Source organism: Hakea prostrata, chromosome 7 (assembly GCF_041222555.1).
Source record: "Hakea prostrata isolate BN-2017 chromosome 7, UWA_Hpros_2, whole genome shotgun sequence".
In the NCBI taxonomy this organism is placed as follows: domain Eukaryota; kingdom Viridiplantae; phylum Streptophyta; class Magnoliopsida; order Proteales; family Proteaceae; genus Hakea; species Hakea prostrata.
In genome coordinates, this window is record NC_142606.1 from 1,622,531 (window position 1) to 1,639,477 (window position 16,947).

The window sequence follows — 16,947 nt, forward strand, 5'->3', positions numbered from 1 at the left end:
TCAAATTTCAAACACATGAAAAGACCACATTGTCCCTCAAATTATTTAATACATTATATTCATATATATAGTTTTAAAAAGAGATAATTGGAGGAGATCCTACGGGCGGATAAGATTTGCATACTTGAGTAGTTTTCTTTTTCAGGGTTGCTAAACCCCGTTTATTTGTTATAAAATAAAATAAAAAGGAGATCATTGGCATTAAGCATTAATTATATGGTTAATATATATATATATATACAAAAAAATGGGATAAATATAATACAATGTATTAAATAACCTCAGGGGTATTTTGGTTCCTCCACATTTAAATTTTGATTTTTTTTTTTTGGGTAAAAAAATGAATGTATTAATGGTGTCAGTCTAGTTATGAACCCTAGCTTTTATCTCAATTATCACATAGCGCTAAGGGTATCAATACGGTACGGTATCGATAATTCGGTACGGTACGGTACCGCATTTTAAACCGTCATACCAAAACCATAGCTTACTGGATTTACACGGTACGATATGAAAATAGTATTTTAAAAATGGTCGGTACATTTCGGTATGAAATCGGTATGACAAAAACGGAACGATTCGGTACATGGTACGGTATGAATTCGGTATAACCCATGTTCCCACGTTCCGTTTGTCATTTTATCGAACCCAACCTGGAAAAGACGGAAATGTATAGACATATGCATGGTTTCTCAACTCTAATGAAATCTCATTTTTCTGTCATGTAGTAATAAATGCAGGTTGTATGTCTCCCTATGAGGGTGTTGTATGTCCGCCCTATGAGGCGTGTTGTATGTCCGCCCTTGAGGCGTATTGTTTTTCTTTTGCTGCCGTAGTTGTTACAGTATTTGTTCTAAGGGTTCTTTGGGCGTGATCATTTTTGGGCTCGACCCTGCCCTTAGCCTGGATGACCCTGTCTATTGCACGTACGACATTTTGGTCACTTTCTGCTCCTTGGTTCGTTTCGAACCTTATGTGTTCATGCAATTCTGTCTGTACTTTCTTTAGTTATCTAAATGAAGTAATGTTTACCAAATAATAATAATAATAACAATAATAATAATAATAATAATAATAATAATAAATGCAGGTACTGGATGTTACATGCCATTCGCCATTGTCTTGACCTTATCTGGATCTACTTTGAGTCCATCCGTAGTTATAACATAACCCAAGAACATTTCTTGCGAAAATCAAAATTTACTCTTGGAAAACTTCGCATACAGCTTCTTCTCTTATGGAAGCCCATAGTTTAGCACCCCCACTAGTTCATTTGTTTGGAGTGCCACCACTATAGTCTTCTCCGCGATGTTTTCCCACATCACCAGTAACTCGAAAACAAGGCCATCAACGGAATGAAATCGAACTTTCCCCATCAATACATGAAATGGCTACTTTGTGAGCTGCCAGCCAATCCATGCCAAAGATTGCACTAAAATCTTTCATATCCAACTTCACAAATGCATGAGTCCAATACATCCATCTCTTGTATTTAACCTCAAGCCAACCATCCATTTGAGCTTAAGGCAAATATAAATACCAATTGGAGTGCTTAAAAGGTCGCCCCACAAAATTTTATTATTCTTTTCTTCTACTTCAAGGGGTCTTTGGAATAAGGGGCCAAGGAAAAAGAAATTTCAATTTTTTTTTTTTTTTTTAAAGAGACCGGGAGGGTCTATGAAACCAGGGGCCAAGGAAAAAGAAATTTCAAATTTTTTTTTTTTTTAAAAGGAAGTCAGAGCGGAGAGCCGAGAAAAAATATATTGGAGATGAATGAAAAAATATTAACCACAAGATTAGAATAAGACATATGTTCACTATGTAACGGTCAATCGGATGAAACGGAGCCGTTAAAAATCCAACGGATTGCAGCTGCGGTTCGGATTTCGGAACGGACTGAGTCAATTGGAGGGCGTTGTTGCCCATTTCAACTTCTTGGCTAGGATATCTTTTGTCTGTAACTTCAGTTGTGTGTCCCCTTTATTACCCAAAAAAAAAAAAAAAAAAAAAAAGAAAAAAGAAAAAAAACTTGTGTGTCCCCTTCTTAATATACATATATATTTTTGCTGTTAAAAGAGAAAACCTGTTCGCTGTTCCGATGAAATTGGCCGTAGTTTCCCCCTCCCCACCTCCTTCCTGTTCTGCACTCTCGTCTTCATTATCAGCGAACGTCAGGGCCAAAAGCCGGACATCCGACACAGGTTCTGATAAGGTTTGTTTCTTCATCTTGTCGTAACCCGTATCTTCGAAACCCTACCAGAGTCTGTTTGCGTTATTTTCATAATTGGAAGATTTTATTTTCGTTTTTCATTATTTATTATTTAGGTTGTCTTATTTGAGTAGGAACTAGATGTTCAGAAATTGATTAAGGTACTTGTGATCTGTTGCTGTCATTGTAATTTGTAACATTACGGTACTAGAATTTTTCTCTCCCTAGAGCTAAGATAAGATCGTTATTAATTTAAGGAAGAAAATTCCAGAAGTGCAGAAATTATCCATATTTCGCACTGGTTTACTCATACTTGTAGTTTTATTCCTTTCAATGAGAGTTCGTGAACTAAGATAAATCACAGATTGTGCAAATCAGTCGTGTTCCGAGATAATTAATTTACCTTTGAGATCCATTGTATTTAATACGATGTTTCAACATTTCATCCGTAAGATTCTATTAGATGCCATGATTCACCATTGAGTTCCCTTGTCTGTAATTAGAAGACTTCAGTTTTCTTTGAAGAAAGCCTTTTGGAGAACTCGGTTCATACTTTGGTGCATCCACTAAAGAGGAAATCACAATGCATTTTGTTCAGCAGACTTCATTCAGATTAAGAGTAAGAAACCATATGCCTTGCAGCCACTGCCACTGAAACAATTAGGTGAAGGGTTACCGCAAAATGCTTATTATTATTGCTATTATTTTTTCAATGGCCAACTTAGGTTGGGCTCTGGTAGGGTATAGAGCAAGGTTATGGTTATGGGATCTCAATTAGGCTTCTTTATCATCAGTGTTGTAGTTGATGAGATGGTTTTAACTGGTTCCAAATTAGGTTAGGTATGGGTTTAACAGGAAAATTTTACCTGGGGCAAAATTTAGAGATACTCTTGTTAGATGACGGGTTTGGATGGATTAGGAAACTTGGAATGGGCTGCAACTTGTGTCGAACCTGATTTCACCAGATTTTGCTTGGCCAGGTGCCTACGTGGCACTGCTCCAAGCAGTGAATGGTTAAGATGAAAAGTTGGGTCTCTCATTAAATTGTCATCGTAAATTTTGCCCATGCGCAAGAAAATAAACTTTAAGTGGGAACAGACTCGGCTCGGTTCGCACGGTTCACAACAAACTATTACAGAACCAAAACTCTATTTGAAAGTAAAAAATAAAAAAAGTAGTCTTCCTTATCAATGGGAATGCGAAGAACCACAGAAAATCAAGAGGGTTTGCCTTAAAGATAAACCCTTATGGTTTTGGAATTCACTGCACCTTGATTAATTTATGGAGTATCTCTCAGACATTCTTCTAGTATGTCAATTATCTTTCCTCCGTAGTGGCTCTAAGCTTCTCTTCTTCAGCCACAACTAAAACTTTTGTGTTACCAGAATTCTTCGTATCAGATGAACCCATGAAATTACTGTCACTACTGGATCTTACACTCTTTCTTTTGCTTAAATCACTGCTGGTTGTGTAACTGATCTTCTCCTCCTCTTCCGTCGACTCATCAGAAGAGCACCGGTATTTGAAGACATGTAGTTTCTCCGCAAACTCCATCCTTCTGCTCAAGAACTCCTTTGGATAGTCCGTAGCAGCGACTCTTAATGCTTGCTTAATGATGCCAAAGATGTTGGTATGCGATGTTTGAAAGAATTTCCTCTAGTGATCGAGCAATACTCAGAAATTAATCAAGGTGCCAGTGAATTCCAAAACCGTAGGGGGTTTATTTCTAAGGCAAACCCTCTTGATTTTCTGTGGTTCTTTGCATTCCAATCGATAAGGAAGAAGACAGAATTTTTTTATTTTTTATTTTCAAATAGAGTTTTGTTTCTGTAATGGTTCGTTCTGAACTGTGCGAACTGAGCCGAGTCTGTTCTCACTTAAAATTCTTTTTTCTTGCACATGGGCAAAATCTACGATGACAATTTAATCAGAGACCCGACTTTTCATCTTGACCATTCGCTGCTTGGAGTAGTAGTTCCAGCTGCCAAGCAAAATTCGATTTCACCCATAAACCTACAGCTGTCATGTGAAAGTGAACTAGGGATTGGTCGGAAGAAGAATAGAGGGGAGAGTGAAGACCTAGCAACTACTGTGGGGGAACTCAAAGGGCAACTGTTTGCCCTCGATTCAAAATTATCTTCCATAGTTCAAGACATGGACTCATGGAGAAAGAAGAGAAGAATAACCAGAAATTTAGGGTTAAGTTGTGCATGTACCTGATGCGAGGGAAGATGGTGGGACTCAAGTCCCAATTGCCAAAAATCATAGTCAATTTGGAGGATCCTATTCGTTCTTGGTTTGGGTTGAAAGTGGCTATAGGACAAAGGTGTTGCTCATTGCAGAAGAAGGTGCCTCAAGAAACGGTGATAACCCTCGGCCAGAATGGTATAGCCGTAGACTATAGAGAGTGGTTTGGCACACTCACTGCGGCTGCCAAAGCTCAGGACAGGGGGAAGGTTTAGAGGCGATGATCAAAGGGCTTGAGGAATTAGGGTTCAATTACACAATGAAGTCAGATTGCGTGGGCCTGCTATATTGGGTTGGATGATGGCCTTGCCTGTCTTTGATGCCAAGATAGGGGTTGTCAAGTATCCTAAGAAACCTGATGCAAACACGGATTGCCCCCCCTCGCCTAACCCCAGAGTGGGCCCCGAGACCCAGCCAAGCAAGCTGGCCGAACCCTACTTTAGAGATAATTTGGGTATTTTTGACCCTATTTTACTTTTGGAATCTAAATTCCAGAATTTCAGCTTGATTAGAAGAGTCCCAGTCCATTTTATTGAGTTGTGTTTGAGTTTGTTTCAATTGGATAAGTTGTAGATAAGATAAGACTCTTTTACAAGAAGAGTTCCTATCTTTTAGGTGTTTGTTTTTAATTGGAAATTGTCTTTATTAGTGATTGTGGTTTACTTGGGTAAGGAGTTTTTTTCTTAAGAAGGCTCTTTAAATAAGTCATTCTTTTATTTAGAAAAGAACTTATTTAGGTGGTTGTTAATTAATTGTAAAAGGGTAACCTAACTCTTAAACGAAACCCTAGTTAAGTTGGTTTCTAAGTCTAGTTGAGTCAAGATACAGTCTCCCAATTTGAGCGAAAGAATTGAGACAAATTCTTTCTTTTTTGATGTAAGGCTATAAATAGGCCAACACATGGATGTAAGCTTTGGTCTGCATTGAATAAAGATTGAATTTTGCTTGTGGGAAAACAAGTTGGGGTCTCTTTGAGGGGTCCTTGGCGGATTTTTAGTTTTCAACTACAGCAGTAATTCTTTAAGTTCCAGCAATCAGTCATCTTCAACAGCAGCCATCAACAGATCCAGCAAGCATTCTTCAAGAGGTTCCAGCAATCCAGTGAGTAATTCCCCTCCCCAACCCCTGCCTCCACTTCTCTCTTCTTCCTTCTCCTTCCTCATTGTCTGCGCAACCCAGAAACCCAACCCCCCCCCACGCTGTCGCTATGCAGGGGTTGAGTGGCAAATATATCCTTATTTGGATGAGGATCAGCTTCTTGGGAAGATGAAGAACAATCGCCCGATATACATCACTGGCTATGTAGGGAAATCGCGCTCCCAAGCAAGAGTACAGAATACAGATAGATCCCCGGTCAGCCGTGAATGTTATACCCATTGGGAGACATTACACTGTCTTTGACATACCTCCTACCCTAGCAGCATCCCCCCCCAACACCGGCAGGCCCTAGCTCCCTCCCTAGGCCCTCACGACTTTGCCGAGTCCGGATCAGCTACCCGTCGGGGGAGCACTCTGTGCACCCCGACGGCTTTACCACCATAAATACAGGGGGACCCAGGGGTTGGGTGATGGGTTTTTTTATTTTTTATTTTATTATTTTTTACCTATACGTACCACATGATTTGTGGTGGTAAAGCCGTCGGGGAGCATAGAGTGCTCCCCTGACGGGGTGATGATCCAGTTTAGCTATTTCCCCACCCTCCCCTACCTTTGCATTAACCCCCACCCCGTCTTCTCTCTTGAACTTTCTTTCTCTCCTCTCTCTGCCTTGTGACAGATCTGAAATAGAAAGAAAAAGGTAGAAAACAAAAGAAGAAAAAAAGATCGAAAAGAAAGAAAGATGAAAGGGAAGAAAAGAAGGAAAAAGAGAAAATAAACAAGGAAGAAAGAAAGAGAAGAGAAGGAAAGATTCAAGAAAGATTTTGAAAGATCTATCTCATATTTAGATCTTCATCCTTCTTTCCTTCTCTATTATTTCTATTCCATCCTATTCAGTTTTATTAAACCAATCTTACCGAAGCCCTACCCATTTATCCCAATTTTATCTCCTTGTTCTTCCTACAATATTTAACGAAATTGTCCTTCCCACCTAGGTTTGACCATTAGTTTGTTGGAAGATTTTTGGGCAAATCTTGCCAAGAAACTCTAACCCTAGAATTGGATTCACATTAAACCCCATAGCCAATTTATTTACAGCCTATTGACTAACCAATTTTCTCGCTCACCTTTAATTGTTTCAATTCCATTCAATGACTTAGGAGAAAGATGCTCAGTAAGTCGAAGATTTTTGGGTGAATCTTGCCAAGAAACTCTAACCCTAGAATTGGATTCACATTAAACCCCCATGGGCCCAACCCATCACATTAACCTAAAACCCAACACAGCTCTGTAGTACCTTGGGACCTACCAAAGTAGATAGATCAAAGATTGACATGAGAGTCGATACTCGATACAACTCAAGGCCACTCCCTATGCCCTAAGCTTCCCCACTAAATAATCGCTCCCATTCTTCACGATCCCCCTTGTTTATCCCTCCACCAGCAGCAGTTGGTTGTGGTCCCTCCTCTCTTTCCTCTACATGTCTTGCTCCCAGGGGCGTGTCATGTCTTCACTAAGACTCCCATGAGAATTCCGGCAAAAACCACAAATTTTGCTAGAGGAAACAACATAGGCACGAGAGACGTTGAGATCAAGTCGGGATGACTCAATCTCGATCGAGACTAGGCTTGTTTATAGGGTAGGGTTACTGAAATATAGGTTGAGCAATGAGCTCAGCCGAGATCTTGTATTTCTTAGTTTCACACTGGAACTCTTCTTGGTTTCTTAAGAAACTGAGTCGAGATCTTGCGAGTTTTCAAACCATGGCTTGTAGTAACCTATGTTGCCTATTATCTACTTGTTCTGCCGTAACCTATACTACCTATTTGGTTTACAAACTCATAGTAGCCTATATTTGACTTATGAAGACCTTTGTTTGTGGCTCTATTTCACCTTTGTTGAGTAGAATTACTACCTACTATCTATTACTTACCGTTGTGTGAAGACCTTATGTGCGGACATTGGAGTTGTACTATGTGCCGACATTGAAGTTGCACTATCTAATTGTGTGGAAGTTGGAGTTCCACTTTTTATCCACTCATGTGGACATTGTGGCTGCACTTTATCTTCTCTTATGGAGAGATTCTTGCTTACTACCCGCCTTATGTGATAAGGCCATTGGAGATGCTACATTTTGAGACAATTGCTACTAATTACTATTGACATTATTTGGATGGTGCTTTTGATATTATTGTTGCTGCTATGTTTATGGATGTCACTCATGCTCACTGCTGCCTATTGTTCTCATTGTTGGATGATTTGTTCGATGTGAAGACCATTTATCCAAGTTGCTACTTGCTCTGATTATCTCCTGGGCAAAGTTCTCTCAGTTTTTTTTGGTGTTTGCTTGTGCTTGCCTGAAGATTATGACGTTTTTAGCATATTTTCCTATTTTTCTAATTTCAAGCCTTTGATATGTGCATACTCCAGCTTCAGGGGAAGTGTTAAGATATGTGTGCTTTATCACTTTAGATTAGGATGTATGATTTTATTCTGTCCCAGGTTTTATTTTATTTCCTTTGCTTATACTTATTGGATTATGAGATTACTTTCAATTTTGGTTTATGTTTGTATTTTTTCTAATTTGTTTGACAAGCAACCCTAGTCTAGTTTTAGTTTCTAGTCTAGCCTTAGAAACCTGTGACTCAATTCAGAAATAAATGCTAGACTTGGATTAGTTACTTTGCTATTAATAAAGTGCTACGTGAGGGGGAGAGTATCATGTGCAACCTCTCTCCCCTCTTCTTCATTCTCTTCTTCTTCCTCCTCAATCTTCTGTTCTCTTCATAGTTGTCAAAGCGATGCCTAGGCGGCAAAGCGGTTTTTAAGCCGTCTAATTTTTCACCGCTTAATTGACAAACTGAGTTTTGGCTGCTTTTTCGCCTAGGCTCTACCGCTTTACCGCCTTGTACGCCTTATTGCCACCTAAACGCTAAAGCAACCACTTTTTTTACATTTTGTAATTTGTAACATATTATTTTTTATTACTTTTTTTTAATCATAATTTGTTCTGAAAGCCATATATAAATTTATGTAGGTGAGTCATTTTGGAATCGAGGCCCAATTTGCAAATTAACTCTGAGTCTCAAAGTGCCTGTCGGCAACAGAATGTGAAGCATGAGCCATACTCAACATCGATAATCAATGAATCATTAAATAAACAATGACTTGGAAATCGGAATAATGAGATCTATTAATTATCATGTCGGCACTATTTGGTAAAAAAAAGGAAAAAATGGATACATCAATTCTGATTCGAATTCAAATATTATTCATATATATTTAAGAAAAAAGTCATGTAAAAAATAAATTGTAAAATAATTTCACTAAACTATATATGAATAATATTGTTGAATGTGATTGTTGAATGTTTGTTTAGCTTATTATAAAAAGTATTTGTATTAAAAATTTTGACCCAACCGCTTTAGTCGCTTTATTGCCGCCTAAGCGCCGCTTTGTCACCTCATCGCCTAGACGGAGCCCCAATCGCTTTGGTTGCTTGCCACTTTGACAATTATGGTTTTCTTCTTTTGCAATTTTGGTAATTTTGAGACTGGGGCAACTGTAACATGTATTAAGCACCTACCTTCTTATAAATAATTGAATTTAGCTTATCTGTACAGAAGTCACTTGTATGATCCCCAATATTCTTCGCCCTCTTTGTTCGTCAAGATAACTTTAGGTTACTACGCTATCTTCTTTTAATTTATGGTTGGATAGAAATAACAAATCTTTGATTAATATTTAGATGTGAGATTGTGTCGCTTCATATGACTTCTGATAAATTTTGGTGTTCAGGGTTCTGATCCAACTCCTCCACGGATAACATCAAATGTCAAGCAGAATTTGCAGTTTTTAAGGTTGTGGAGGGTATGTCACTCGCCATTATGAAGGTAATTGCTTTGAAATCCCAAATTTACATTTTATGTGGCAAAAATCTTGTAGGATTTTCAAAGACGAAAGTCCAATACACCTAAGCCTGCTACTAGTTACCGTAGAAAGAAGGTGCAGAAGGAGGATCATCCAGATGATGTGGACCTCTATAGGGACCCCACCATGACACTTTACTAGTAATTTTTCTATCTTTTTTCTCCTATTTTTCTATAGTAAATTGCTTAATGCTAATCTCTTGAGAGGTCCTTTAAATGTGATCTTTCATGTGAAGGATGATGTTCCATCTCTCAGTCTTTCTCATTTGACAGTACAAACCAGGGTGTGGACAATGCAGTCCCAGTTTTGCTTGTTGATGGGTACAATGTCTGTGGATATTGGATGAAATTGAAGAAGCATTTTATGAATGGAAGGCTCGATATTGCTCGTCAAAAGCTTATTGATGAACTGATAACGTTCAGTTTGCTGCAAGGTTATGTTTATGTATTTCACAAGCAAGTTTTGACAAATCATGTAATGACATGTACATTTTCCAGGGAACTAATCATTTACAAAAGGCCCAGTGAGCCTTGGGCCTTTTGGTGTAGTTGTTTTTGCATAAGTCTAGTTTTTCCACAGCTTCCCGTTATTATTTGAAGGTGTAGTTTGTTATTTTTACCATGTGTATAGTAATAAAATGAGTTCCTTTTCTTAATAAATTGCCCATTTTTTACATTTGCAATTATTATTATGTGGTTATCAACTTTTTTTGGCTGAAGTTTTTCTCCTTTCTTGCGCAATGTTCTCACAGTTGTAAGGTATCTTTAAGCAATATTTCTCCCTCCCTCACCACCCTCAAATTGGACAGTATTCTTTTAGCATAGTTGGATTTGAGTGTGGAGCATATGTTTGTTTCACCTTGGTACCTGTCTTATTGTTTCAGGTCTCCTGTTGGAAGAACTAAACTGCTATATTCCTAGAAGCAAAATATGATTTAAAGTCTTTTAACCAATGTACTGGTGAGACAACAGTGAATTCGCACCCAAAATCTCAGGAGTAATTGCCGAGGGATCATTAACTACTTGGCATTAGGTTTCCTTTTGCTTAAGTGTCACAAACCTTCTGATCTCTACTTCCATATTGTGCCTTACATGGATGCCTAGTGTGGCCATTGTTAGGGACCATGGTTAGCACAGAGTGCATGCATATTGATGACATCACTGAACTTCAGATCTTATTCCCAAGTTTGTAAGCCCACTTAATTGGGGAATGTCTGTGATTGCTTTGTTAAGAGTTTCACTGAAGTTGTGTAATAGCCAAGTATCTATTTGCTTCAGGAATTAAACTGGTACAGTTGATTTGTAATTCTTTACCTGTTGTTCTTGTTGCCTCATTCCATCCTTTCATGAAATATTACAGAGGTGAAAGTGGTTGTGGTTTTTGACGCTATGATGTCTGGACTCCCAACCCACAAGGAGACATTTGCCGGGTACTGCTATGTCAGCCTAATTTATGTATCTGTCTTAATTTGTTATATTTGTGTTTTATTTTTGTACTGCTTCTTTACAAACACATCAATTGCTCCTTCCCTGGTCTTAAAACTTCTAAGATTGTCCTTTTTGCCAGTAAATTTTTGCTATTTACATGTGTAGATGAGAGCTGGTGCAGAATTTTCCCTTTGATTCCAGGAAAGTTGCCTATCATTTTGGTCTGCTGCTAATCATTTAATTTATTTTGAGAAGTAGCATCTTATTGATGGGAAGGAGTAAACTTAGTGGTCCTCTACAGGAGACATTGGCTGGTACTAATATGATTTCTGTGTCTGTCTTAATTTATTATGTTGTTGTTTTTATTATTATCATTGTCATTATTATTATTTTTTTTTGCGGTAAAGAAAGCCTTTAGGAACAACAAGCTAAGCCCATGGTACAGGAACATCCGAGAGATCCCGTGTCCGTGGAGTGGAAATGGGCTACAATGTCGTGTTTGTCAATGACAAAGCCCTCCGAGCCAGGGAATCCCTTGGAACATAATTAAAGGAACAACTTATGAACAGCCGCTGCAAATCAAAGATATTGTCCAACAGCACACTAGATAAAATGTGGGTGCAACCTGTAGAACATGGTGTACCGAAGACTGGTTGTCTCAAGAATGGCTTGGTCCAATCCACTACCAGCCCTCTGCTGTTGCCCATATCTAAGTTCTGCTGCCTCTTCATGTATGACACCTCTACCGTACTGAACCAATGAAATGCCAAAGACTATAGCACTTGAATCCCCTCGGAATAGAACACCCACACCTGTATGTCCAGCCCTCTCACCAAATGCTGCATCTGTAATGCAATTAAATAATCCCTTTGGTGGTTGACTCCACATCTGTCGCTGCACTTGTGATTGAGCCACTGGTGGTTTTAAACAAGGCTGGGTGGAAAGGAACTCTTGGAAGGCCTTATGCTGCAGTGATATCTCATCAGGTCCCCCCGCTGTCCAAATACCAAGTTCTTATGTGTAATCCAAAGGTACCAGATTAGAAGGCTTGCATGGGATACCTGAAATGGAGCCCCTTGTTTTCATTGTTGCTGTAGGCGTTGCCAACCGAGTGTCCAATCCACTAGGTTATGTTGAAGAAAACCTGCTCTGGCAATGCTATTATTACTCCTGAACCACGCTAATCTGGCGTAGTCACTTTCCAAGAACACATACGATGGAGTTTCAAGAAGACTACAGCGACGACAGTGAGGATCAACTCCAATATTTGGAGGACTCAGCTCAGCCCATGTTGCGAAAGCATTTGCCCACCCCCTCCATAATAAATGATGTATTTTTGGTGTAGTTTTACATCGCCATATAGCCCTTCCACACATCAGTTGGGACGAGCTGCCAATGATGGATTATAGGCGCTGAAGCTTGGTGCGTATGAGTCAATTTTGCAGCAGAAGAAGACAACATGTTGAATGCACTTTTTACTGTAAAAATACCATTTGCAGCCCCCCATCCCAGACCAGCACATCTGGGCGATGAAAGAGAGGCAAGGAGATCTGAAGTGTGGCGTTGCATTCTCTCAGAACATAACAGATCCATACGCCACATAAATGTTAATGGATTGACTGAATCTGAAACCAAAGAAAGTGTACCGCCAGGGGGTCTCAATGCGTGCGAGCGCAAAATGAACTAGGCTGGTAAGAATGGATCTGCTTGATGAACCCCATGGGTAGGAATGATTGTGCCACGGGCAGCCCCATTAACAAGTATTTGGTATGAGACAGATCACAGATGCTAGAGTAGACATTGCTAATTTCACCCAAGGAGCATTGTGTTGCGATAGCCAAGTAATTGCTTGGGGAACAAGTCGTGGTGGTTTGAAGTTCTAGGAACAGAATTGTGGAGTCTTGGAGTGCAAGCTGTCTCCAAAATAGAAAGTACTAGCTTGAAGTAAAAGTTGTTACAAAATTAGAAAGTTTAGGTGTTCTACCAAATTAGAAAGTAATTTTTTGTCCTGAGGTTGATTCGAACGATACAACCATTGTTTCCGTGCATGAAATGTGGACTCGTGAAGATGCTGTTGTAAAGGTATGGATTTGGAATAGTGTTGATTCCCTTATTGCAAATAACATCATGTTTTATGACACATCTAAGCAGACATTGGAGGACTTGCACAATTCCTTTGGTTAAGAGAAAAATATTTTACAAATTTATGATTTATATGATCGGATGTTCAATTACTCACAGAATGGTCACTCTTTGATGGAATATTATAGTGGATTTAAAGAATTAGTTGAAGAACTGCATCAACAATGGCCCCTTACTACCAATCTGGAAATTTAAAGACATAACAGGCTGAATTCTATGTTTCAAAATTCCTGGGTGCTTTGGATCCGGAATTTTTGACAAGTCAAAGTCCAATTTTGACATCTGAAATTGTACCTATCTTGAGTGGTGCTTTCTACAGGTTATTATGCATTAGTTGACAAAAGGATGCACAAGGAAGCAAGGAGAATTCAGCAATGGTTGCAAGCCACGGCTCTTATCCCTCACATTTACGAGCCAGTGGTTGAGGAAGAGGAAGGGCAGGAGGTCGAACTCCCTCTCCACATTTAACAAAAGAAAATCGAGTGTGCTCTTACTGTGGTGAGCAAAATCATATAGGAGAAAATTATAAGGACTAACATGGCCAGCCGGAGTGGGCAGAAAACTATATTAATATGACAACATCGACTGGAGTGAATACCAATGACTACTCATTTGTATATGCTCGGTGGCGTTTATAAGTTCATTTTCTCCTAGTGTTGACCTCATTCAAATCCTTAAGCTTCTACAATAGTTAGAGCATAGTCAAAATACATCCATCACCAATCTTGCCCATACAGGTATATCTACTAAGGCTTATGCTTCGGATTCCTAGATTGCAGACTCTAGGGAATTTGAACATATGACAAATATTTCATCCACGGTTTCAAATTTGTCTAAGTTTCTTAACCCTACTCCTATTGTTATGTCTAATGGTGAAAAGTCTTCCGTTGTCAACCACGGGAGTGTATCCCCTATACCAAATTTGAACCTTTCCTCTGTTTTATTTGTTCCACAATTTCCTGTAAATCTTATTTCTGATAGTACTATTGCTTAAGCCGTCCTGTGTTGTTTTTTTCATTTTTTTCTTTTTTTAAATTTCAGGATCTTCTGACTAGAAGGAGGATTGATGGAGGAATTGAGACAGATGGACTGTACTATTTGACTAAGTTTGACACTTCGCTTGCAAAGACGTACACTATGTCGCCATTGTACTAGCACTATCATTTGGCTAATCTTTCTCCTAGTAGGCTTAGATTGGTTCATTTGGTTGTTCTTGATTGCAAGGATGTTAAGTCAATTTAGTGAGCCATGTAATTTAGGTAAATATCATAGGACATGTTTTCTCACTAGAAGTGAACCTAGAAGTACAAGCTTATTTTTTTAGTACATTCGGATGTTTGGGGACCTTGTCGTATCCCTAATCATTTGGGTTTTCAATATTTAATCATTTTATCATTTTTGTCGACGACTTTTCCAGATTTACCTGGTTATTTTTAGTGAAAGATCGAAGTGAAGTTTTAAAATTATTACAGATTTAATGCTGAAATTTCTGCTCAATTTTATACATTTGTTAAAATTTTTTGTACGGATAATGCTTTGGAGTATATGGAAAATGCGATTTTTGATCTATCTTCTTCTAAAGGTATTCTTCATCAATCTAGTTGCTCATACACACCACAACAAAAAGGTGGAGCCGAGCAAAAACATAGGCACTTGTTAGAAGTAGCAGAGTCCCTTATGTTCCATATGAGTGCATCTATGCAATATTTGTGTGATGCTGTCCTTACATGTTGTACCTTAATAAATTGAATGCCATCTTTAGTGTTGCAAGATGAAATGCCGTTTCGAGTTGTGTATCTGGACGTACCTTTGTTTTCTGTCTCACGTAAAGTTTTTAACTGTGTATCTTATGTGCATGTCTTACACCATCCAAAGGATAAGTTTTCAACCAAAGCTCATAGGTGCTTTTTTTAGCTTATTTTGGATACCAAAAAGGATACAAAGTTTTTGACCCTTTGGCCAAACGTCAATTCATCATAGCGGATGTGACCTTTTATGATACATCGTATTATGACCCTAATAAGTTGTTTGAAGATGATTGGTTTGACCCCTCTTTACTTGCAGTTGTATTGTTTCCTTCTGAGATGCCTGAGGGAGAACTAGATTGTGAAATTCCTAAAGAACCCATTGTACTTCGTGGCCCGGATGAGGTGCTAGTTCAATTTCCATCGGTAATAGTCTATCATTGGCGGAAGAAACAAAAACTGTTTGATGGTACAACAGTCGATATCACTTCTTCTATAGGTTCTCCTCCACCATCCGATAATCTTGTAAATCTTTCCATTGCTTTGAGGAAAGGTAAGCATTTTTGTTCTTGACGTTTGTGGTGTATCCTATTTATCATTGTGTTACTACTCTTCACTTGTCAGTTCACTTTCGTACCCTTACCTCTTCTTTGTCTTCTATTATTGTTTCGTTTACGTACACTGAGGCTCTCTTTGATCCGGGTTGGAAAGCTGTTGTGGAGTTTGAAATTGAGGCTCTACGCTTTAGGGATAGTTGGACTCTTGTGGATTTGCCTCTTGGTAAGGATATTGTAAAATGTCGTTGGGTATTTGTGATTAAGTATGAGTTTGATGGATCTGTAGAGCGCCTCAAAGCGCGGATGATTGTCAAGTGGTATACTCAGACTTAAGATGTGGTTTTTTTTTGTAGACTTTCTCCTCAATAGCTTGTTTGAATTCTATGCATATTTTGATGTCTTTGATAGCTAATTTAGAATGACCTCTTGTTAGTTACATATTAAAAATGCCTCTTTGTTTGGAGACTTAGCTGAAGAAGTTTATATGGAGTAACCTCTTGGGTTTGTTGCTCGGGGGGAATCTACTAAAGTGTGTGGACTTCGCATGTCCATCTATGGGTTTGAAGCAGTTGCCAAGATCATGGTTTGAAAAGTTTATTTTTTTGAGGGACTTACATCACTTTTGAGACCAAGATCTCAAACCCTGGTTGAATGCACCACAGTCATAGATATTCTCCACTTCAGGCGCGTATAGTCATAGTCATGGTGGGAGATCTCGCGAGTTATCTCGCTTTTTCAAAGAAGCGAGAGGAGATGGAGATCAAGAGTAGAGAGTTTGGATATTTCGTTCGAGATCTCGCCATATCTCGCTATATCTCACCATATCTTGCTATTTCTCTCCTTGGATCTCGCCATCTCGCTTGGAACTCTCAATTTTTTACGATTTTTTTTTTGCGGATTTCGGTTGGATTTTCACTTGCAACTACTCTTAGCACATCTACAATGTCGAAGGAAGATCAATCATTCTCTGCTTATCTTATGAACTTATGATTTAATGACTTATATAAAACTTCTAATCTTGTATAATTTTATTATTCTATTCTTGAAAATTGAGATTGTGATACTCATATGGATGGAATTTTGATGACATTTAGGTTATTTGATGCATTTGATACATTTGTTTTTTGTTTGTATGCCTTAAAGGTTCTATATTACATGTTGTATAACCTTGAATTCCCTAATTTTAAAACCTTTAGGTTTTTACACTATGTTGACTTAGAAATCATGCTTAAGGTTGTTTTCTGACAAATCCAAGGCCACCAATGTGTTTAAAAGGCCTTAAATAGGCTAAATACACAAAGTTTCATCCCAATTAGGACCATAAACCCCATTGAGTTGGGCCACCGATTTGACGCCAAAAAATTGCATTATCTTTATCGAGATGGTCAAGATCTCGGTTTTTCACGTTGGCGATTTTGCTCGAGAGCAAGATCTTCTACCATGGTCATAGTATGGCATGCCTCAACAGGCACTTGCTAGATACAACTCCACGAATAAATATCTCACCACCCTCTCACAGACCAGGATTCACCAAAGGATTGGCATCTATATCTATTACATAGATCAACTTCCAATTCCGTATAATTTCATTA

General features: G+C 38.6%; 1 protein-coding gene across 3 annotated transcripts in view; it reads left to right on the forward strand.

The window, feature by feature from the left end:
* Positions 1-2,052: 2,052 nt before the first annotated feature.
* LOC149008846 (yacP-like NYN domain protein) overlaps positions 2,053-16,947 on the forward strand; it is a 58,589-nt gene continuing 43,694 nt past the window's right edge. The window contains exons 1-5 of one of the 3 annotated variants that reach the window (XM_089162936.1): positions 2,053-2,212; positions 9,353-9,424; positions 9,500-9,624; positions 9,757-9,917; positions 10,844-10,913. In XM_089162936.1, the coding sequence (XP_089019062.1) occupies positions 2,099-2,212; positions 9,353-9,424; positions 9,500-9,624; positions 9,757-9,917; positions 10,844-10,913 (542 nt within the window). In that variant the 5' untranslated portion in view covers positions 2,053-2,098. The remainder of the gene's footprint in view (positions 2,213-9,352; positions 9,425-9,499; positions 9,625-9,756; positions 9,918-10,843; positions 10,914-16,947) is intronic. The other 2 variants (XM_089162937.1, XR_016174575.1) reach the window with 2 other exon arrangements.